The following is a 24,754-nucleotide window of genomic DNA, read 5'->3' on the forward strand; positions in this document are numbered from 1 at the left end:
ATCAGGGGAACCGCAAGGGTGCGTATTGGGACCGCTTTTGTTTAACATTTACATGAATGATATTGCTTGCTTACGACTAAAATCAAGAATTTATACGCTGATGACACGGCTTTGGTAGTATCGAACAAACTTCCGAACGAGGCCGCTAGAGCGTTACACTATGATGTCTGTAAACTACTTGATTGGTTCATTAACAACAAAATGTTCATTAATAAATGGAAGACAAATATGATATGTTTTCACAGCCCATATAAAGCAGTCGCGGATATTTCCCCTGTTTATCTCCGCACTAGTGGATGCCTTGCATGCTCATGTCCTCCGGTAACTCTGCTAAATAGCACAGAATACCTAGGGCTACACTTCGACGACACGTTGTTATGGAATGTCCACATTGAAGAGCACGGAAGACGCTTACGTGCTGTGTGCGCTCATTTGTATGCCCTAAAATCTTTCTGTGATGTAAATGTTCGTAAAATGGTTTACAAAGCACTTGGGGAATCGATCATAAAGTACAGAATAACAATTTGTGTCTTTGCTTCTTCTAGTAGACTTATGATAATTAACCGCATCCTAAAAAAATTGCCTATAGCCTCTCGTATGAAACACTTGGACATGGGGAAGATGTCTTGCTGAGCATGTACCAGTCAGACATGTTTGTCGAGCAACAAGTTTTGTTCGACGCCATGTGTAAGAGTTATTTTTCTACTAAATTCATAAACTCGAACGTGAAATCTCGCAGCTTACGTCAGACAGAAAAATATGTGGTACCTCGTGTGTACACAAATTACGGTAAGAGCACGCGTGCTTTGTACGTGCCGGATAATTTCAATAAATTGAATGAGAGTGATATGGCAGGAACATTTAAACCAATAAAATCACATTGAAGGCCGTGGGTGATACGTAATGTCCATATTATTTGAAGTTTGCTTCAGGGATTTGAAGCATGCGAACCTGATTGTGAAGTCATCTTTAATGTCAATGTGTTTTTTTTTTCCTGTTGATGCAACAATACCTTTTGTTCAAATAATATTTTTTGTTCATTTTTTGCAATACCATTTTTTCATATTTTTTGCGTTATTTATTTGTACATATATCAGTACTACCAGCTGACTGCCCAACCTCGCACACAAGCAATGTTGCTTATGGGGGCTGGATCTGTAACAATGACATGACTGGATGTAATAAAGGTTATTATTACTATTATTATTTATCATGACATCTCCTCCCTTAGGGCTGACGAACAGCCATTTTTCGAGGAACCTCATGGTGGTGCCATGCTCTGACTGATTCAGTTTAATTTGGAGACGAGTATTATACTTCGAAAGCTCAACCACGTTTCCGACATGCAACGTACAATCTACACCGACGTGGCTTTCTGGAGCACTAAGGACAACGATGGGCAACACGCGTTGACTCTAGAGGAAGGCTTCTATTTCTCCGATGAACATCGTGAGAAAGCTGGCAGTTACTGCACTGCGAAATCACATTGCATCGTACAACCTACACCAAGCGCAAGAGTGCCGAATTTTGAAGGCATTCTTCCTAGACTGCCCTCGCATCCCCCTCCTTGAATACAAATATCTCCTGATCCATCACGCAGACGGCGCTGTCATATCCAGAAGGGTATGCATTTGAACTGGTCGCTTTGTGACTTCAGCAGAGAATAGCGCAGCGGAATAGGATGTACCTTTCTTGCATCGTGTTCCTCAGTAATGTGCGTGTAATTACCACCATTGTGCCTTACTTTGGGATCCCATAATTGTGAGCAAGCCTTCACATGCGCATCCGAACTGAACTTATTTAAAACACATGGGCAAATCCAAGTAATCGGGCTCACCAACGCGCATGAGAACACCGACAGCGGCGAGTAAATTTTCGTAAATAAATTTTTGATTTTCGTGGTAAGCAAGCAAGATCATTCATGTAAATGTTAAACAAAAGCGGTGCCAATACGGACCGAATGTGCAGGGTTCTGAAAATTATTACCACTCACGCTGTGTTTATTATTATTATTACTATTATTATGATTATCATTATTATTATTATTATTATTCCGCCTTACGTAAAATAAGCCATTTGAATGCTAGTCATTTGCTGTACGTCTTCCTCCATTCTCACTCATACACACTGCTTTAGTTCTAAGTTGGCAGAATAAAAGAGTAATGAAAATATTCTTACAGATAAATCTCTCGACGAATAATACAATGGTGACCACGTAGAAGACAAACAAATAGAATACGTGTTGCCGGTTCTCTTCCAGGAACGTTGTCACTTGGTTCCATTTCTGCACGGTCCAAGTGGGGGGGTCCTCCGTAGGCTGGTTTATTTGAAAACTTGTCATCCTAGAACAGCAGAACAGCATATGACCCATGCTACGGTAGTTCTTTGAAACGATTCTCTAGCCTGCTCTTAGTTAATCAAAATGAACACGTATAACTTCTAGCATTCACATCAATATTCAATTATTTTTAACCAATTACTGCAGGAATATTGAAAATTTGTTACAGAAATAGAAAAGCTTTTGTTATGCAAAAATGCCGTAACACATCAACATCAAAATAAATAAAACAAACAAGTTTTTATGTTACAAATGCATACTAACTTTCTTTCTTCGTGTATGTTTCAGCATTATCCAATGAAATAAATCTTGACAGCACGGAAATGCAGTGGCACTGGTTTCGAAGATCCTGGAGAAGCAGGAAACGTTGTGTCCCGTTCGGCGCGAGCGTCCTATTTTGTGATTGCTTCTCCTTGGTACAAGCCGCAGCGGTACAAAATAGTACTATACCTATTTAAGAACATCTAAAGGTAACGTGAGGCTAGTGGCTATCGCATCGCAAAGCTTTACTTTCAACGTAGAGGAACAGCGTTTGTGTCGAGACACATACAATGTGTGTAAGTAGTCACACGAACTGAACTAATTCTAGATAAAAAAAAAAGTGGGGGGGGGGGTGTCAAAGTATATTTGCTGTTCACTTCTGTAGTGTTGCTATGTAATTACCATGGTAGAAAAATGGGGTAGAAAACACGCACCGGCGGAAGAAACACAGCACGGGAGCTTACTACCCACGGTTGCTTTATCGTGCCTATACAAATATATAGCTTGAAAAGGGGAGGGTAACAAAGGGGTGGGCGGGGGGGGAGGTTAAAATTCCAGTCGCGCATGGGTGTGACGGTAAATACTAACAGAGACATGGTGATTAGTCAAGTCCGTATTCCTTGTAGCTGAGGACGACTGAAAGGGAGCTGACGCATAACGGGCCTTTGCGCATCATCGTGAAGGTTTTAAAGACTTCGCGTGGTCGATTTTTTTGGTATCGGCGCAGCACCTGAGTGTCTTGAAGCACCAGCTTGCACACGCAATCGCCACAGTGAATGGCCAGATTGCTCCCATTCTTGTTTTTGATGCAGTATGCCTGTCGTCGCAACAGGTCGTTGAGACACCGTCCGGGTCTCCACGCATGGTGGGCACCTCGTGCACAACTTTCTTGCCACAATGCACGGGCACCGTCGACGGGTGCTCCCTGTACTGCATAAGGAGCGGAATTTGTTGAGGCCAAGACGACAACACTAACCCTAGCAAACCTGGCTGCTTTTTTTGATCCTGTGGCAAATGTTAGGCATGTTTGGGATAACGGCCAACTTTGACCTGCCCTTGCAAGACCCGATGGGGAGCTCATCTCTTACTAATATGGCGTGCATCACGACTGTACACGTGTGAGCTTGGTTTCAGCGAACGTCAAAAAACATCGTTGCATGGAACCTCCTCATTTACGGCAAGCTAAAGTTCATAAGTGATGGCACGGCAACCCTAAAGAACTCAAGCTTACAACCTGATGAAGACAACCTCACCGAAGTTGTTTGCACACATAGTTTAAACATTATAGTAAACTTACTTTGTGCAACCTTCTGCCACTCATAAAACTAGTCAAGTTCCGGCGCTCTCTCAACAGCTGTCTTGCACTCTTTCTTTGTCGTCTACGCGACCAGGCTTCACTTAAGAGAATGAGCAGAACGAGTGAATAAACACAAGTTTCAGTATGTCAGAACTGCTTGAACAAAACTACCACCAATTAATATGGCCTCGACTCCCTGTAATGGCAATTCACGCATAGTGTCTTGACCCTTTATGAGACCGCAAATGCTTTCTCGCCATGTCAAGAGGCCGATAAAATGAAGCTTGTTATTATATCACTGCACTAAAACGAATTAGAGGACCCACATCAGGTGGCTGTTGCGAATAAATTGCTATAAAAGGCGTAAAAAAAACAAGTATACAATATGTCTAGAATAGTCTCCATTAGTGAGTGTCAGACCTGGAGAGGAGCACACTCATAATCCTCTAGACTAAATTAATAACGCATTCGAAATTACATAACAGAGCGGTGTGGTTGTGTATGTAAGACACTCCTCTAGTTACACAGCAACGTTTTACGACAGCGACACATGGCACAGTGAAGGACCGACATGATTAGAACTCTAGCTGTCATGTGGTGGTTCTTTCTTCTGTGCCACAATGCTAAAATCTGCTGTTGAAGGAGATGTACCAAACTGCACACGCTGCTCTCACGCGTTGCGTTTCCCACGTCGCTGCTTGCTTCCTAATCTGGTAATATCTGCATGTGCCCTTACAATGCTCGAATCTGGCTCGCATCAGCACGCCCCAGATCTGAGGCGCATAAACGTAAAGCTGCTTGACGTAGTAGTTCTGTGGAAACCCGCAAGGTGGAGAGAAGTAATGAATAAAGGGAAAATCAGACATCCACCCGTTCGTAGCAATTGCTACAAAGGAAACCCATGCGCGTTCCTCGAAAGAAAAGCCTCATAGTTGAAGAAAAATTCGTCCTGGTCCTGGACTCGAACCCGGGACCACCATCTTTCCGGGGCAGCCGCTCTACCATGTGAGCTAACCAGGCGGCTAGCAGATGGCAGGGCGTAGTCGAATTTGTCGACAACACGAAGCAAAGGCAAGTGTTTGACGTAATAGTTCTGCGGAAACCCGCAGGGTGGAGAGAATTAATGAATAAATGGAAAATCAGACATGCACCCGTTCGTAGCAATTGCTAAAATGGAAACCCAGTTGTAGCAATTGCTACGAACGAGTGGATGTCTCATTTTCCCTTCATTCAAAGGTAAAGCTATTCCGAACTTTTTCTATGCCATTCCGTTGCTTATTCCTCTGGTAATGGTCAAACACTTGCGGGCCACACCTACATGATCTGCCTTTTACGCCACGTCACAAAATACGCGAATAGATTGTTTAAAAATGTGTCTATACATTGATTAATCAAGATGAGGCAGAACAAAAGAGAAAACTTTATTTCCGTTTCAGCGTCTTTGTTGCCTTCCACTACTGGTCAAAATGTTTCCGACCAAGCCCACTTGACGTGTCTGCCACGCCATGTCACATAGGCGCGAAAACTGACCGCATGGAAGTGGCATGTACGCTGTATAGGTGCATTAAGATGCCGAACAAAACAAGTGTTTCTAATGCCCGGAGACTGCCCATTCCGAAAGGTATAAAACGGCTGCCCGAAGATCACTTAGGCGCTGGCTGGCCATGCGAGGCTGTCGGCGTGAATGTTTTCTTCGTATTACAAACTTTTGCGTCGCACTATAACTTGTCAAGCCCTTTCGGCACGTATACTACATAGCTCTGCCCACTCTTCCTAACTAAGGATCAGTCTTGGCTCAGTGGCGTAGCCAGATATCTTTCTCAGGCAGGCGGGTGGAGGGGGAGCCCTTTTGCCTCGTCAGCTAATTAGGTAATCAAAACTTGTCACGGTAGGCAATGCTTTTACCTTTGATGCCAAACAAAAGTCACCTCGTATGAGCGAGGAAAGCGTTTGATTGTGCTGTTCAAAGAACATTGCGGGTTACGGTGCTTCTGTCAGCTGTTACGTCGGATTCGACTAAAATCAGAAAGGAACAGCTTTACGCTAGAGTGGCCCTGCTTCTTCTATACCGCACGGCCTTGGCATGCGGCATGATGATGTCTGGTTGTTTTTGCGGCATCAAGGATGGCGGCAAACTCAGTTGTCTGGCTACTCGTGACAGATACGATTCACACTGCACTACTTCATGAACAGGTAGCCGCTACAATGTCTTTCCGCTCTTTTCTGTGGAACTTCTGATCGGCACGAGCAGCAGATTTTTCAGATTGTCAGATGGGAAATGTGGCACTGAATACGCTTCTTCACGAATTTCCTAGACAGCTCAAATGAGAGCGCGAAGAAAAAAAGTTCGCCCGAAAGGCGGAGTATCAGTTGCGATAGCAAATTATTAGACAGCTATACGAAGTAAGCCTACCACATTTATTGACCGCATAAACTGGTAAACATTTACTTACTAACTAAATTAAACTAGCCGCGGTTGCTCAATGGCAATGGTTTTCGACTGCCACGGCGACTGCATTTCAATCGGGGCGAAATAGGAAAACACCCATGTACTTGGATTTAGGCGCACGTTAAAGAATCCCAGGTGATCTAAACTCCCTCAGTTCCCCACTACGGCATGCCTCATAATCAGCTCGTGGCCTTGGCACGTAAAAGCCATGTTTTAGTAACTAAATTAACAGGCATACTGTCACACGCGTACAAGCAAACATGAACACATCTCACTCAATTATCACGGCAACTCACTCAAAACGCTGGAGCGATGAAGCGCGGCAGCAGCGCGGAGCAAATAGACCTTTGCTTTGCCTCCCCCTCCAAGGCGAACTAAGCCCCAAAAACACATTGCATACGAAGTTAAGTGCATTGGGTGGACTGTGTCCCCCATCGGGGTCACGTTGAAACAACGCAGCAGCCGCCGGCGTAGAACGCGCGCCCCCTAACCCGGTGCCTTGCGCGCCACGGAAGACGGAGCGCTTCGTCCCCGCTTTCCTCACTTCCGCGCGTGCGACTGAGCCGCCATGATCGGCTCACCCTCGCACGCCTTCATTCGCACACACAGCCTACGGCGCGCGGCGACGACGTTACCGTCCTTGGACCTGATAAGGAACATCACGGCGACGGCAGAAATGCGCCTGGAGTGTCCGTACAATTGCCTTCGTAGTAAAATGGTTACAACATATGCGGCTGCCGTCGTATGCGGCCGAGTAGCTCTGACGCAAGCAACTTCGCTGCTTGCCTAAGATGAAGCGCGCATGTTAGCCACGTGGACAAGACGGCGATTTTAGGCGAAACCCGCGACCCTCCGGGGGCACAGCAGAAGCTGGAACAGTATGGCGCGTTGTTCACGAGCGAAAACTGAACGCGCAGAAAACGCCCGTGCCTCTGGGGAGGCGAAGGCACCCGCATGGAAAGCAAGCATGTCGCGGACACACCGTACATCTCCATGCTTCATCGCACTTGAAATCTCACATACAACCGGACTGTTTGACTTGAGCGATGGGGGCCTCGGTTAAAGTGCCATTGCCCAAGGTAAAGGCTGGGGATATTTTGTAAGTGTCCCCATAGTGGACTATTTGGGCCATCGCTGATTCGCTGAATCTGTACCAGCGAGAAGGAAACTGCCTGTGGGTGCCTCTTTCGTTCTAGCCGGGGATGGGCCACAGCCCAGCCAATCAGTCCTTCAGCAGCAGACGAAATGGACATGCCCACTAGGTGGACGTTTACAGAATACAACGTTGGATCGCGACAGAGGAAACGACAAGTTTGAATGATGCGCTCACATGTTGATAACACTAGCAGTGCGTTTCTACCGAAAGCCACGAAGCGCACCCCACTCGCCACCCGGAACGCCTGCTGAGGAGCTCCGCTGTTTATTGTATATTTTGATTGATCCTCCTGTTGATTGCATATTTTATTTCAAACCTGTTGTACCCATACACTTTTGGACAGTTTTTGGGACTTGTGCAGACAGTTGTGAAAGGTGAGCCGTTTGACAGTGGCTTGATCTCGTTTAAGGTAGTCTCTGTTGAAAAATCTGAAGCGGTCAGGACTAATATTCACGCGCCAAATGTTTGGTAGGTAGAAGCGGCATGTCAGCTGCAAAACTGTGAAGTCGTGCCTTCTTGCACGATTTTTTATCGCCAGGGCAAAGCGCCGGCTGCATGTTTCAAGGCTGGCTTGTTTTTTTTCTTGTTTTTTCTATAAGATATCCCATTTGCATTTTTAAAGGTTGAGTTGTTTGTCTAATTAAACATTTCTCACCTGTTTTCCAGAATTTCTTACCTTTATATTTCCCTGTTCCCTTGTTGAATGTTTAAAATGTGTAACATTGTTCCATCTCTTCTTTAAAGTATGTGGAACGTGGTTCCAAATGTATAACTGGGACTTTTTTGCCAAATAGTTCCAACTACTAAGTGGATCTTATGTGGATCCAGATTAAGAGTGCACAAATGAAGCAGTGCAGGGTGATATGGGCTGCACAAGTTTTGAAGTGAGGGATGCTCAAGTGAAATTGATATTCAAGAACGAGTGAGGAATACGAAAGGAATCAAAATGGGCTGCGAGAGTTTTCAAATATTTGTAGACGAAAAACATTGACTCACACTGTAGGAAAAAACTAGAAGCTGACCAGAAAATATACGACCGGTATAGTGCGTAGCATGGCAACAACGAACGTCATACAGAAAGTCAGAGAGCCTGAAACAATCACATGCGTAGCCGTAATCGAAAAACCCCTGCTATGAGTAACTAGCTAAGAGGAGGAACTGAAATTAGGAAAATAACATTCAATGATAACTCAAAGGGAGGCTCTTTGCGTTTCGAAGCGAGATCAGAATGCCTTAGAACGCGTACTTATAAATGGAGGTACAACAAGGAAGAAGAAGCATGCGCTTGCTGCGGTAAAGCTAGGGAAACAATGGATTATGTGCCATTAGAATCTGAAGATATATGCCCAGCGGTCGGTTTAGGCTCCTCTGGCTTCCCTGAAGCTCTTTGGTTCCGCGATTGCAGGGGGAGAGTAAACATGTCAGCAATGGAGATCAGTCTGAGGCGATTCGAAGTTTGGTTGCAGAAAAGTAGGGAGATCACATACAACAGAGGCTAACGAAAAGATAGTTCCCAATATTGGTTCAGAAAATTTAATGCTGGGAGCTCCGGGTTTCGTTTTTAAACATAAGTATAGGACGATAGGCAACACAATATGAAGAGCTTCGTGGCGCAACCCATCCCCCCGTTTTAAAGGGGACGCTCATAGCGTCCGTCCGTCCGTCCGTCCGTCCGTCCATCCATCGATCGATTCCATCCATTCCATGCATTCCATCCATTCCATGCATTCCATCCATTCCATCCATCCGAGCAAAACGCCAACTATTAGAGCTAGTTTCCTAAGCATGATCTGCTTGCGCCTGAGCCTTGATACGCCTGATAGTTAGATACGGTACTGGAGCGTTCAGCAACAAAAAGGTTTGTTCCATAGTTCGTCTTTTCTGCTCGTCCTTTCGTTGGGGGCCATTCGCTTACATTTTACTACTTAATTAAAAAAATATCTGCGTCAGTTATGCAATCACTACTGTTTAACTATAGAGCGATAAGCAACGAAAGCGGCAAATCGCGTCGACAATTCTCCTTCACACATGGAAGACAGGCACCGGCGTAGGTAACTATTTAGGTTGAATATTTTATTTTACGCTTAAAGCACATTTAATAACGTTGCAAAAGAAGTGCATACACATAATTCGAAAGTTTTCTCTCAAAGTAGTTTCTGTCGGTGGCCACCACAGGTTGGGGTGGCCAGCAAAGAAATCTCCGGCTTTTTAACTCTTTCCGTGCCCCGTCCATTGGGAATCGTTAGCACGCTATGATTTGAAACTCCGGTTTCGAGACTTTCCGTACCGCTCACGGACATACTGTGATATCGGACATGAACGAAGAGAACTATTCTTTTGTTTTCTAAGCAGTTGGCGTTCTTCCGCCGGGCGGTGATTTTCGAACGCGGTCCGATGTTTTTGCGTTCGTCAAAGGCGAAAGCAAAAATGAGCGCTCGTTATCGGTGATTTGAAACGGCGCTTGCGAAACCTTCCGCACTGGTCACGGACACTCTGCACCATAGGACGTGAAGCAGGAGAAATACATCTTTTTTTTTCTAAGCAGTTCGCTTTTTCCCTACCAGACGTTAATTTGTGAACGCATTTCGAAGTTTGGCGATTGTCAAACCAGAAAGCAAAAATGGCTGCCTCCGTGAGTGGAGCGCGCGCTTCGAAAGATCGCATACCTCGCGATTGCGCTGCGCTTGCGGCTGATTTTGTCCATGGATCCAGCAGCGGGGCTTCTTCTCGTTGGCCTTTGAATTTGAGAGTGACGACGACGCAAGCCAGCCCGGAACGTCAGCGGCCTCAGCCCGGCACGCAAAACTGTAGTGCTTGTACTTCAATTTTTGTAGTGTAATTGCTGTTCAATGAAAAATTTGGATTTTTTCGTAGACAGTGCCTATTAGACGACCATACATTTTGTGAATCTCATAATGTTTGTTACATTTTCTTCTTAGTTGATACAAGCGTGTTGTTACAAACTTTGGTAATTTGATCCCACAATCTTGATTTGGGCAATCTATGTCATTTTTATGAAACACATACTCCTTAATAAAACACTTATGTATGAAAAGTGCATTCATTCTGCCTTTTGTTTATATGATATATAAAATATTGAGTGCAGTAGATCCTTGAGAAAAAGAAACTAGGCGTAAAGTAGAAAAATTACATATTTGCGCATTGAAGGAAAAGAGTAAATGAATGTGGTCATTCTTGGTATTGGCAACCAGCTTTACTTCCGCCTACGTAGCTGTCCAACCAAAAATTGTGGGGGGGGGGGGGCGATCTCGAAGAGAAAATACGCGCCGCTCATGTGGGTACGCGCCACCAGGCACTTTCATTAATCGCGAACTCGAGCGTGCGCCACTGGGCATGCGGCTCTCGGGCCACTGGCACGCACCACTCTTCAGACAAACTCTCTCATGAAAATTTGAGTCACTGCGTACGTTGCACAGGGTAGACGCGGACTTCATGGAGGCAGCGCCAGAAAGCGGAGCGAGTCAAGATGAAAATGCAGGAGAGGAGCCCTGCTTCAGCGCCGGCCTGACATATGACGTGTTTCAGCTGTTCGCATACTAGGATAATTATCGTAGATTAGAACAGCCCGAATTTTTCTGAGTCAGTATGAATCAACTCTGCTTTATTTCAAGTTGTATTAACGCGGAGACTTCATCGATGAGGCGTATAAATCAATCGTGGGCGCACATATTGTGAGTAGCCCAGTTTTAGGATTCATGACGCCTAGTTCCGCAGGATACCACGTCAACAGCCTAGCGTTTGTCATGTCATCCGACAGATAGAGTTAATATGTGTACACTGGTTAATCGTCCGAGTATCCTCACGCAGCTATAGGAATTGATCAAGCATACAAATACATGAAGGATAATAAAGCTCCTGTCACCAAAATAAAAGGAACATTTGACAAGTACAAGGCAGCGTTAGACGTGGAATAGCATTTCACAAACATACTTGTATGATATAGCTGAATAAATTAGAGCCCTGCAGTTCTTGCACACATTTTCTCTCTATGCATGTTTTCTTACCTCGCAACATTCGATGATGTGTCCAGGAAGTTTTGATTAGCACCTGTAAAAGATGACAAAAGGACAGCATATGATGTATTCGCCTGCGGAACCACATCTTCGCTATTTATTCGCATAGAATTCACTTACAAATAGTGATCAATTCCTAATATAAGGGAGCGGAGTTCTAAAGCGAATGTTTCATACTTAAAGAAATTTCAGTTCTATCAAGTCTCCATTAGAGATGCCCTATCTCTTGGTGGATATTACTGCTTCATAAATGCTTGGCGCAGTTTCTTAAAAACGCATGGAGTTTCTTAGCACCAGAGGCACTTTGTCACACATAGTAGGGGAGTGTATTTGCTGGAATTTGTTTGAAGTAGAGTGAAGTATGTAGGAGATGCATATCGGTTACACTTTGTGAACCCCCAAAGAAGGCACATTTTGCCCTGCAACGCCAAGGTAAAGAAAGCGGAAAGACACATTCTACAGAAAGGATCAAAACGCACTTAAGCACTGCTACAATATTTTGGGAAAAAACGCTGGGTTTGGCTTAAGGGCAACGACGCAGAATGCGCTGGCTGCAGTGCACGTGCCGTAAGCGGACGTACATATTGTCACGTAGTAGTGACGGGGCAGAAAGCAGCAAAACTGCGAATGACAAAACGCGTTGTTGTGAGCCATCCTGTGCCCACAAAAACAGGCTACACACAACGAACAACGACAGCGGCGAACACAGTCGGCGATCGCCGAAAATATGATCAGCGGGTCAAGAGCGTCGGCTTTTTTTATACATGCGTCGCCGAAGGTTCCCGAGTAATCGCTGGTGCCCCCGCGTTCCTTCCACAAATTTCGACACATTTCGCGCCACACATACATGCATTCTGATTACACAAGGCTCGGCGACAACTGACAGCAGATAGAACCACCGATAACTCTCGAAAACATTCCGATACATACTTGCGCGTCCTGCGCTGGGCGATAACATCTGTTAGATGGTGAAACGGGGTCACCATATAAAGGTCAACAAGTACTGTGCTCAATACAAAAAAATACAATGGTAAATACAACTAAATAGAGTATACAAAACTACAATACAATGTTAAAGGAAGCATCGTCCCGATGCTACAAACACGAGAGCGAAAACAGAACCACGCATAATAAAGAAAGTCACCATCAACAATAAAATAACAATGAAACTAAAACCCTAAGTTCGTCAGCAGGCGTAAAAAGTCTTAGGACGCACCACGCGGATGACTTCAGGCCTTGCGCAGCGCCGCTGTAATTGCGAAACGCTGTCTGGCGCGACCTCATAGTCCCGTGCGCCAATATGTCGTAAGATCTTGAGGGGTCCCAAATAGCAGTGGAAATGCTTTTCGCAAAGTCCTCGCCGGCGTATTCGGGCCCAACCCAAACACGGTCGCTGGGCTAGTACTCCACATAGCGTCGTCCAAGATTATAAAGCCGGCTATCAGTCGTACGCTGGTTCTAGATACGCAGGCGGGCGAGCTGCAGGGCTTCTTCGCGGTGCTCGAGATACGCGGCGACGTCTAGATTCACTTCTTCCGTGACGTGTGGCAGCGTTGCGTCGTGAGTAGTCATCTGGTTCCTGCCGTCAACCAGTTTGAGCGCCATGATATGAGTTGGTTCTCGGACGGCCGAGCGAAGTTTACGTACGGATGAACTTGACGAAACCTTAGCCCCTTCGGCTGCACGCATTACTTCTTGGCAGAGCTCTCGTTTCAGCGAAATGGGTGAGGTAGTCCATCCCCACGACGATCCACTCATTTCCAGACGTTGACGTTGGAAAGGGTTCCAATGAATCCCTCCCAATCTGCAGAAATAATTGGCAAGGAGGCTCGAAGGACTGCACTAATTCCACTGGCCTTGTCGGAAGTGTCTTCAGTCAGTGAGAGTCTTGGTATGTCTTGACCTAACGGGTGGCGTCGGCGGTTAGGCGCAGCCAGTAATACTTTTCCTGTACTATCGAAAGCGTGCGGAAGAATCCGAGGTGTCCAGTGACCGTGTGGTCATGTAGGGTGTCCAGTACTTCTGCGCGCAGTTCTGAGGGAACAAAGAGATGGTAGGTGGCACAGAGTGGTGAGAAGTTGTTCTTTATGAGTACATTGTTGTGCAGTGATAACAAAGAAAATGCTCGCGTAAATGGCCTAGGGACAACGTCGATGTAGGCTTCCAAATACTCTACGAGGCTGAGCTCCGGGACTGCTCGTTGCTGTTCAATGAACTCTTCCGCGCGTATTATTACCAGGATGGCGTCGTCATCGTCGTCGTCTTGCGGCGGCGCTTCAATGGGGGGCGCGTGATAGGCAGTCGGCATCAGAGTGCTTTCGTCCCGACTTGTAGACGACGATGATGTAAAATTCCTGGAGTCTCAGACTCATCGTGCGAGGCGCCCTGAAGAGTCCTTTAAATTCGGCAGCCAACACATGGTATGGTGGTTACATACGACTTTAAGGGGTCTGCCGTATAGGTAAGGACGGAATTTCGTGGTAGCCCAAACGATGGCAAGGCTTTCTTTTTCCTTCGAAGAATAATTGGTTTCCACCTTCGACAACGGCCGGCTAGCGTAAGCAATCACCCGTTCAAATCCCTGTTTCCTTTGAACTAGGACGGCGCCGAGGCCTAGGATGCTTTCATCGGTGTGGATTTCGTCGTCGGCTTCTTCGTCGAAGTGGGCGAGCACTGGTGTTGACGGCAGGCGTCGTATGAGTTCTTGGAAGGCATCGGCTTGCGGCGTTTGCCAATTGAAATCGAAGTCTGATTTCGTGAGAAAGTTTAATGGCTCGGCGATGCGCGAGAAGTTCTTGACGAAGTTGGTTAAAACACGTTGGCGGACTGGTTAGTTTGAATCCATGCTAGAATGTGTAAGCGGGACTGAACGAGGACGCAGAAAGAAACAGATACACAGAGAGAGAGAGAGAGAGCGCTACTTTCAACTATCGATTATATTTCCGTACGTATCGATAAATATATAGCGTACGAGCGGAAACCAATGAGACACCGAAAAATAACGTTCAGCGGTGCATGTAATTGAACTACAGAAGTGTCCAGAGCATGGTCGAAACATACACAGCAATAGTTACAACAATAAAGGGAGGAATAGTATGTTTTGTTTTCAGATGACGACACTGATGGCTTGCTCACGCACATTTCCTCTAAATCTGCAATTTCAAGGGCCTCCACAATCTTCTTTGTCATCCTGCTATGAGCCCTATACAGAATAGAAGCACTTTCAAACATGGATTTGCTGGGACAGGTAATGAATACCCAAATTACCCAGGATTAGCCTAGTGAAGCTTTACAGATGCTCTTTTAGTCTCTCATTGAGATAAAGAGATTCCTAGGTTTATCCTTGTAACCATCGCTCTGTATGTTTTGACCATGCCTTGGACACGTGCACAGTTCATCGACATGCACCACTGAATGTTCTTTTTTGCTTTCTCATTTGTTTCCGCTCGTACAGTATATATTTATCGATGCGTGCGGAAATAAAATCTGTCGCTGTGTATCTGTTTCTTTCTGCGTCCTCGTTCAGTCGAGCTTACACACTCCATCTTGACGAAGCACCTGTAATAGGCACATAAGCAAAGGAATCTGCGCACTCCGTTCTTGTCGGTGGGCTGCACGAAGTTAGCGATGGCAGATGTCTTCTCAGGATCAGGGCGTACTCCAGATTTGCCGATGACGTGGCCCAAGAAGATAAGCTCATCCTAAGCGAAGCGGCACTTTTACGGTCCTAATGACTTGAAGGCCTCTGGTACTGTCCAAAGCCGCCTAAAGCTAATCGTCGAAATTCCTTGCTAAGATTACGACGTCATCTAAGTAGACAAGACAGGCCTGCCACTTGAATCCTGCTAACATCGTATCCATCACGCAGTGGAACGTTGCAGGAGCCGACCCCAGTCCGAATGCCATGACCTTGAACTCAGAGGCCGCCCGGTGTCATGAAGGCGGTTTTTTCGCAATCCCGCTGGTCGACATCTATTAGCTAGTAGCCAGTCTTGAGATCCATCAACGAAAAGTATTTGGCGTTGCAGAGCCCATCCTTTGCATCGTCTATCCGTGGGAGGAAGCATACGTCCTTCTTCGTGATCTTGTTCAGTCGACGATAAGCGACGCAGAAACATAGGATTCAGTCCTTCTAGAGCGGAGCTGCTAACCTCTACGAACCGGCGATTATTTCTTGGTGGTCGACAGAAGACTCGCCTTTCTAGAAATCGACAATTTAGCGCAAAAACACGTGTAGCGCATGCACACAGGGGCGGCATGGTGTCACCGTGCGTGATGGATCGCGGTGAGAGTCTCCGAATGGGTTGGCGCTTCTATAAGGTTCCTGCGTAGAAGCAAGTGGCGTTAGTGCGAAGTGCATCTAAAAAGGTATGTCTCGGTTTACGTGTGAAAGCACACTTTGTATGGAACGTAGACAGGTGGTTTAGTTAGAATATGAGCTATAGGTAGGCCACGCGAAGTAAGAACTCCCGAGGAGCAACGAGCATACGATGCTCGCAGATAGGAGCAATAGAGGCTCTCGAAGCAACGTCATAGCCAAACCCTTGAACCAAGAGGCCGAGCGTCGGGCGAGAGTCAATGAAGCGGACTGCAAGCGATGCGCTTGCTCGAGCTGCAGCGAGAGACGAGAAGCGGAGAACGAGGCCAAACGCCGCAAGTGTCACGCCGACAAGGTCGCCACATTCAAGGGAGCCACTTGGACATTCAAGCACAAGTTCCTCGACGTGGAATTCGGATTCTCCGGCGCCGTGTGCGACCGCCTGTGTTTCCACGAGGACTTGTCGCGCACCTCCACCGTAAGGAATGCCGCAAAGAAACGCAGTGCCCTCGACATCCTCGCTCGTGCATTCTCTAGAGACGCCGTGTCTGGTTAAGTGGATGGGAAACGCTGGCAATGCACATTCACAGAGTAGATTGAGCCTTTAATTTTTTTTGTTCACCACGACTACAGGAGACATCCACGGATTTGCGATGGATGAATGATGTCGTCAGGCAGCGTTTCTTGAACTTGTTGCCTTATAGCTCCACGTTTTTGCGTATAGACTCGCTAAAAGATCTGGCGGAGTGGTAGAGCGCACTCTTCGGTTATTATGCGATGATTTGCAACAAGTGTTCGTCAAATCCTCAACGACATCGATAAGCAGTCTTTGTATCGTCGAAGACTTTTGAGCTGTTGCTGCTTACTCAAGGGAAGACTTGGATTTATGTCGAAGTCTGGTTTGGAAACTGTGGTGATCGAGGTAGATCCGGCAGAATCCGAGAAGACCATCAAAGCAGCACTGCTTGTTTCCACAATTTCCTCAAGGTATGCGATCGTCGTGCCCTTGTTGGCGTACTTGAACTCCTGGCTGAAGTTGATCAACATTACTTTCGCTTTTCCTCCGTGAAATCCGGCCATCCGACTTGCGACGAAAATTTCAGGTCGAGCGGTAAATGTTCATCGCCATCGATGGCGCTTTCTACGTCTGCGGGTGTTTCGGTGCCGATGTAAATGACAATGCTGGATTCTGACTTGATCTTCAAGCACTCAAGGCACTGTGAGTATGAGCGTTCTCCGGCGCTATCGCTTGATCATGAGTACTGTTGCCGACTTCGACTTCAGATCGATGACTGCGCCGTATTGTTTCAAGAATTATGTGAACACTAATAGAGCATAACGAAGGTGGCAGGGCAGGTCCAGTCACGAACGGTAATTCTTGCCGTGCAGATTCCAGTCGGCGTTATCAGGTCTCCTGCGGCGGTCCGAATTTGAGGGCCTTCCGATGCAGTCTTAACTTTCCTCAATTGGGCGGCGAAGGGGCCACTCATTACGGATTAGTCGGCTCTTTTGTCCACTAAAGCAAGAACTGCGTGACCGTCGAGAAGCATGTCGGGGTCGGTGGTTCTGTGTTTCTAATTTCCGTTTGGTGTTGGCGTCGGATCACGGCTGCGTCGCGTCAACCTATGGCTGGTACGTCTCGTCGTCAGGTCTTCTTTTGCCGGCATATTCTGTGCTTTCAATCTTCATCGGTATGGTGGCGTGTCGTTGCTACGTCGTCGAGATAGATCTTGAAGTATTGTCGTCATCGGTGGAGAATCTTCGGCATTTCCACGTGCAGCAACCGCACCTCCATTAGCTGCTGTATTTAGCTTACCGGATCTAGGCTTGCGGAACGGCCCTCAGCTGGGATAGTGCGGGCAGCACTGTGGTGACATGTGGCGGCCTGGTGACAGCGAACTGGAAGGTCGTCGAGGGCTCCACTGAGCGGAGGCGAGGTAGTCGGCGATATCACGAGGGCGTTCGACTTGCTGCAGGTGCGGAGCGATCTCGGCAAACCCTCGTAGACCCATTTGGCGTTACGGGCACCTGCAGTATATGTGGCCTGCTTCTCCGCAGTGGTAGCAGAACGGGCAGTGGTCGGGATTGCGCCAGACGTCTCTCTTCCTAGGGAAGCTGCGATGGACGATGCGCTGGCGTACTCATGATCGCGGCTGACGACTGACTTGCAGCGTTGGAGGCGCCGTGGCGTGGGTGCGGAAGCGGACCCTGGTGACTTGCGACGCCGCCGTATCTCATCGCTTCCGGCTGGGGCTGTGGTGATTGTGGAGGCATCTCAAGAACTCCGAGTGATCGCTGAACTTGGGTTGGTTACTTGAGGTTGCGACTTTAGAAAGAGCTCCTGCAGTTTCTAGCGAACGACCTTTCTGAAGGTCGCTCGCAAGTCGATGGTGCCGAGTGCTTGAAGATCGGTGTAGTTTGCGGTCAGCGTTCGGAGGTTACATTGCCTTGTCCGCATAGGGAGTGTCTTATTAATAATAATAATAATAATGGTTGTGGCCTCGGAAACAAATTCAGCAGCGGTCTTTGGCGGGTTGCGCATCGATCCGGTGAAGACCTCTTGCTTGACACCTGCCATCATGAGGCGAATTTTTTTCTCTTGTGGCATGTCGGCGTGTCTGAACAGCCGAGTCATCTCCTCCGTGAAAGTTACGATGTTCCGGTCGGGTAATTGCACCCAGGCTCTAGCAGAGCTTCAGCCCTTTCCTTGCGCGCGACGCTCTTCGAGGTCCGCAGGAAGCCGTTACGGAACAGGTCCTATGCTGTCATGGTCGATTGGCGGTTTTCAAACCACGTTCTGGTGGCGTCTTCTAAGGCGAATTATACATGCCGCAGCTTGTCGTGTGAGTTCGAGTTGTTCAAAGTCGCGATTCATACATAGGTCTCCAGCCTGGTTTTGAGTCTGCGCCCGATGATCCAGGAAAGCAGGCGGCTCCTGAGGTTATCGCAGGAGGATTAGGAACGCTGGGGCAGCCATTGGGGATGTTGACTTGTCCTTGAATTATGTGGTGGCCTTCTCTGGAAGAGGCCAGTACTCGGGCGGCGGTCCTTGAAGCCTACGGATTGCTGGCTTTTCCCTGGCGTTGCTGCTGTTGTCCTAGAGTCTCGGGCTTGGATCGTGCCTTTGCGGCATCGTTCACTACATCAACACTAGCACCTCCACCAGATTTCACGTAGTAGCGACGGTGAAGAAAGCAGCAAAACTCTAAATGAAGAAACTTGCCTTTTATTGGGCGAACCTGTGCCCTATAGAACAGCCTACACTCAAAAAACAACAATCGTCGGTGATCATCGAAACTCTGATCAGCGCTTCAAGCGCGCCGGCTTTAATACATGAGTCATCGAAGGTTCCAGAGTAAGCGCTGGTGCCCGCGCGTCTTCCAGACAGAAAGTCCTGCACCTCTCACGTCGCGCGTACACGCAATCAATTTACACGAAGATCGGTGACAACAGACAGCTGATATAAGCATCGATAACACTCGAGAAACTGTCGATACAAGCAGGCACGTCCTGCGCTGAACGATAACATTTCTTAGACGGTGAAACATGGTCCCCTGAACAAGCACACGTGTTAATCTCTAGCGTAAAAAAAAAAAACATTGCACATTTCAATAAAAAAATGGGAAACGTACACAGTAGGGATACGTAATTAAGCATGATATTAGTAAAGGAACATGAGTGAGGATCGAGTGTTTGCATGCGCCTAAATGGCAAAAGTTTTTTTTATTTTCAGCGACAATTTACGACAAAGTCACGTGTGACCTCGATTACAACGTATTTGTTCTCGTTATACATTTTATGCCAGCTTGCTTTTTTATTAAGTGTGAATTGTGACTGCATTTTAGTTGAACAGTCCTCTACCTGGGTATTGAAATCCCTGTCATGTTCATCAGATAACACAGAAAAATTAACCATTTTACCAAGAAGGCTCATTTGCCCCGTTTCTCTCTCGTTGTTTATAGGCCGCCCGTGCATTCGAAGCGATATTACGCGCTGATTTGATAACCGGTACAAATTACCCATTGTCCTGTTCTTGTTTTTTTCACAGGTAAGGCTTCTTTATAAGAAAATTCCATGGTGTTCCGATGTCGTTGGAAATTATTGACCCGAGAGATTGTGTGTTTGCTTTTCACCACTTTACAGATGGAGAAAGGCAGAAGGTGAACAACATTTATCATGGAAGCCACCTGTACGTATCTTTATTTTGCCAATGTGCAATATATACAAATACCAAAGCAAATGATGTACAGTTATGAGAAACGGCCTGCTAGCTTTCCTGTGCGTGGCTATAGAAAAACCATGCTCCGTAAGGGCGTTGTTCCGGTTGACTTTGATGAAGACTATCATTTCTACAGCGGTGCTGTCGCTGCGAATGTTGCTGTTAAGCTATTCTAGAGGCGAGCGCCAGTGCGTCGTACTAGATTGCTGGAAAGATGGTGGATATCATTCTGGCTTAGAAATCCTAACAGTTATCTAGACGACATTGCTCTTGCGCATAGAACAGGCAAATGTGTTTGACGAGTTCCCGAATATATTAGACCAGGTCACTCGAAATAAATCACATGTACCTCAAGCGCATCCGTCCTATAATTGCCAAGCGCAAATGAAGTCCTTTTCAGTTGAAGCTGTAGGACGGAACAATAAATAACCAAGAATATTGATATATCCATGCACCGTGTAAGGTTTCCAAGGACTCCGTACAGCCGGCTCACTTAGCATCGCCAAGGTAGCGGATGGGACAAGTAGCCTGATTTACTTTTTGTTTTAGGAAGTGAACGTGATTAGAGCAGAATAATTTCTTGCTGGGTGAGTTGGTTCATCGAAACTTGTGCAACAGCGCCAATGATAAGGAAGGAACGACGACAGAGTTATAGGAGCGCTGTGCTCCTTTTACTCTGTCTGCGTCGTAGTCCCATTCCTATTTTTCGTTCTGTTGCATAAGTCAGGCGGCTCGACCACGTGAGCATTCAATACAAATGACGGCACGAAAGCGGCAAGTTGAAATTGGTTTTCTGGGTGTTGCTTAAAGTCTTGTGAAAAAGAATAGGGGGTTTTTGGTTTATAAGTACACAGTAGGTTTTGATGAACGCTGTTATTGAACGGAAAAATGTTATTAAAAACAGGAAAAGCGGACTAAAGCCGAAGGTATAAAAGTGAGCCCATACGAAGTCTTCACTATTTGAGGCTCCGCGGATGATACCGCTGTTCTTTTTCAAGATTGTTCATCGTTATGTTAAACAAAATTTGAACAGCCCTAGTCTATTTCTTTGACTATGAAGACCGTAATTATGGACAGGAATAATTATCATGCGTAGATAAATCTGCTCAGGTATTCTGAGAAAGTGGGCAACGGTACAGTGGTGTTGGCCGACATAAAGCCCTGCGATAGGCACCGCTTAGCATGCCGCCATTCTCACTCGTAACACTTGGGCAGCCGTAACAGCAGCACCATGATGGTTTACCAAGCAGATGCGAGACTAACCTTTGCAATCTAGGCCGATGGCGATGACGTCGCCACGATGTTCTTTCATCATCTTCTTGAAGTCCTCATAACTGAGCGAGTCGCAGTTGTCGAGACCCGCGGAGGCGTACATGCCCCGGATGATGTCTCTCGTCTCGTGCTCGCTGAGCGAATTAGTCTTGGCGATGTCCACCAGGGAGCGCAGCATGCGCGTCAGCTCCTGCTTCTGGATCATTCCGTCGCCGCTGTTGTCGCACATGTCGAAGATGATGCGCAGTTTGTCGTCACTCTTACCTGCAAGCGCATAAATGTCACTTTCTCATCAATTAATCATTCTCTCAAATTTTCAACACTGCGACACGGGACGGAAGGAACACGGCGCTGTTGTGACGTTATAAAGTCATTTTCAAAATGGATGATTTCTTTACGGTAAATTTTCATGAGAATCAGATTATTATGTTTCATTTCAATGCCACTACCATTTTATCGCAATGACATGGCCAAGTGAGCAAAACAAGATCAAGCAGCTTACGTGCAACGACAAAATATGCTTAAGTTCTCTGGTCCAGGTGACCCCTTCACCCCCGTGTGTAAAATCCTGCAACGTGAACGGTCATTCTGCCGCATATACACGTACAACAATTTCTCTCTCTGCAGCGACGTTTTATTGTTTAGGTCCCGAGGAATGCAAATTCTTTCATTTCAGTGCAGCCAGAAACTGGAAGGCGTAAGGCAACATCTGCAAGAAGCTCACCATATTTCCTTCTTTACCCTGATTCTCTTTCCCAAATGTACGGCAGCCAACTACATGCTTTTCAGATTAACACCCCTTCCTTGTGTTTTTCCACTCACATCAACCGATATTACAAGCACCGGTGTGCCGGGATTGCTGGGCAGCCAGAAGAGGAGGAGCCCGCACGTCGCGAAGGGAACTTGTGCAGAACAGCGAGTGTTGCGAAAACCACTCCTTGCTGCAAAGGTAGAGGTTATGCAACGCTTGAACAACACTTTAATCCTTGCGAAATGTTGGCCATGAGAGAGAGTGATGTGCACGCACTGCCGACAGCATGCACCGTTAGAACATGCAGGACTGCAACAGCAGAATAAAAGCGCAAGTGCAGATCTTGCAAGCGACATGGTTTTGTCCATTTTGATTGCCTTTACCATATCATTTCCAAATTTCAATTAAAGAAAAGGTGTATTTGCAGCAATGTTTTCTTGAATTCATTATCTATTCGCTTGAAATGTTTGCGAGGTTACCTAACAAAAATCGGACCTATCGGTTCCCTTTATCTTTCAAGTATAGTGCAGTAAACGAGAAGAAAGGGAGTTCACCGAGCGGCCCGATTTTTATTAGTCATGTCATGAGAAGCCAACAAACACTGACACCAAGGACAACATAGGAGAAATTATTTGTGCTTAATAAATGAAATAAAGAAACTATAAATAATGGAAATTAAAGTAGATGAAAAAACAACTTGCCGCAGGTGGGAACCGAACCCACAACCTTCGCATTTCGCGTTCTCATGACGCCTGCGGCAAAAAGGACGTTCCACGTCCGCCGCCAAGGTCTGCGAGTGGTGGTGCTGGCTAACACTCATAGAGTTCTAATGGGACATATAAATACCCGAGGAAGTGGATGGGGAAACAGCTCCGCGGTAGGTCAATCGGTAGAGCATCTCACGCGAAACGCGAAGGTTGTGGGTTCGGTTCCCACCTTCGGGAAGTTGGTTTTTCATCAACTTTAATTCCCATTATTTATCGTGCTTAATAAATGAAATAAAGAAACAAGTAATTTCCACTATTTTGTCGTTGGTGTCAGTATTTGTTGGCTTCTCATGAAATATAGTGCAGGCAATTTTAAATGCGCACTTATTAACTCAGGGTTCCTACTAAGTAAACAAATAGCAGACGCGCGTGAAATTCTCACTGAAACTTCTATGCCATAGACGTGAACTTGATCTCAAATTGATTATAAAACGGATTCGTGCATATACAGATTTTCGAACTTTTATAAACAACGAGGAGGCCTATAATGCGGAGGAGGCGCGAACATGGCGCAACCGATTGCCACGAGAAGTGAATGCGACGATGATTAAGGCGGTCATGCGAAGGCTCCTTGGCGGATGTGCGACTTCAGCCGATCAGCAAACGTCGCGGAATGCGATCGAGACCAATCTGACAGGACCGAACACAGTTCACAGTAGTTTTCTCGAAACAGGCGACTTGTTTAAAGGCCTGGACGTTTATCTGTCAACACCGTGCGCTTTATTGTAGGCATTAGTGCGTGACACGGACGGCGCTTCGACATGAAAGGGGGAAAGTAGCAGTTTTTGCCCGAAGGACAAAGCACTGGCAGCAATAGGAAGCTATAGAATATTTAGTTTTTTTTATTTTGAAGTTTTAGAGTTCTCAAAATTTCGAAATTCGAATTTTAGAAATTTAGTATTTGTATGGCCAGTATAAACTATAGCGTATAAACATTAAGAGGGAGAATGATATTAAGCCTCCAACCTTCTCAAGCGAACATCGCATGGTAGCTGTCCATTTAACTGCGCCACTCCTGCCAATATCCCGCGTCATCTGACCTCGAACATTCCGAGCGTGCATCAAGACAGCGGCGTTCTGGCTTTAGAACTGCTCGCTCTCGAAGAATCTGCTGTTCCTCGATTCCCTACCGCTTTAACTGCCTCCGTAGAATCGCGCTAGGTTCAATTTTTCACGACGCTGTAACCGGAGAGAGGCTTCAGGCGGCGGGCAATAGCGTCCAGTGGAAATGCATGCATGAACGCCACATACATTTATTTTCATAGCACAAGAGTTCCTTGCACGTAATGTTGTTCTTATCCACTCCTGTCACCTAAATTTCCTATTGCTTTAAAGCGAAGCTTCCTATGCCTCTGTCCAGGTGTGTAGCATTCTTTCCCTTTCCTCGACGGATATATAGTCTGTCTTGTCGAGTGGACAATATTTGGCCCGAGTATGTTGCCCGTATAGACAAATCGCTGCTGTCTGGTGTAGTAGGTAACTTGTCTCGCTGGGTTTGTGCTGCTAAGTATGGACCCGAAGACGACAGCTTCATCCCAGCCAGTATTTCAGGATATCTGGTCTGTTCACATTTTACCTTCTTCCTCTCACGACGCATGGAGTGCTTTCTACTACGCGTAATCTTCGTAGCGCAAGTCCAGGGTTACATGGCACATCAGTGCGCGAGCTAGTCGCCGATTCCATTTGCAAGTCCGTGAGCAGTGTGTTTAGTCGGATCTCTAAATCTGGGTAATTTCCGCCTTCGCTAAAACGTGCTAAGGATAGGCAATCTTTCTTTTAAAAAAGGTGATAAATAATAAGTATAACATTAACATACAATTTCGATTCTTTCCTCCCTAAGTAAATTAATTCAAACATTATTTTTATCAGTTTAAGCAAGTACTTGGAAAAAT

General features: G+C 46.3%; 1 protein-coding gene across 1 annotated transcript in view; it reads right to left on the minus strand.

Annotated features, from left to right (window-relative positions):
- The window catches only part of Duox (dual oxidase), a 389,750-nt gene that overhangs the window by 116,507 nt on the left and 248,489 nt on the right, over positions 1-24,754 (minus strand). The window contains exons 19-21 of the mRNA XM_075682845.1: positions 21,336-21,608; positions 11,527-11,569; positions 2,179-2,342 (exon numbers count right to left, since the gene is read on the minus strand). Of these exons, the coding sequence (XP_075538960.1) occupies positions 2,179-2,342; positions 11,527-11,569; positions 21,336-21,608 (480 nt within the window). The remainder of the gene's footprint in view (positions 1-2,178; positions 2,343-11,526; positions 11,570-21,335; positions 21,609-24,754) is intronic.

This window comes from Dermacentor variabilis, chromosome 2 (genome assembly GCF_050947875.1).
Source record: "Dermacentor variabilis isolate Ectoservices chromosome 2, ASM5094787v1, whole genome shotgun sequence".
Classification (NCBI taxonomy): domain Eukaryota; kingdom Metazoa; phylum Arthropoda; class Arachnida; order Ixodida; family Ixodidae; genus Dermacentor; species Dermacentor variabilis.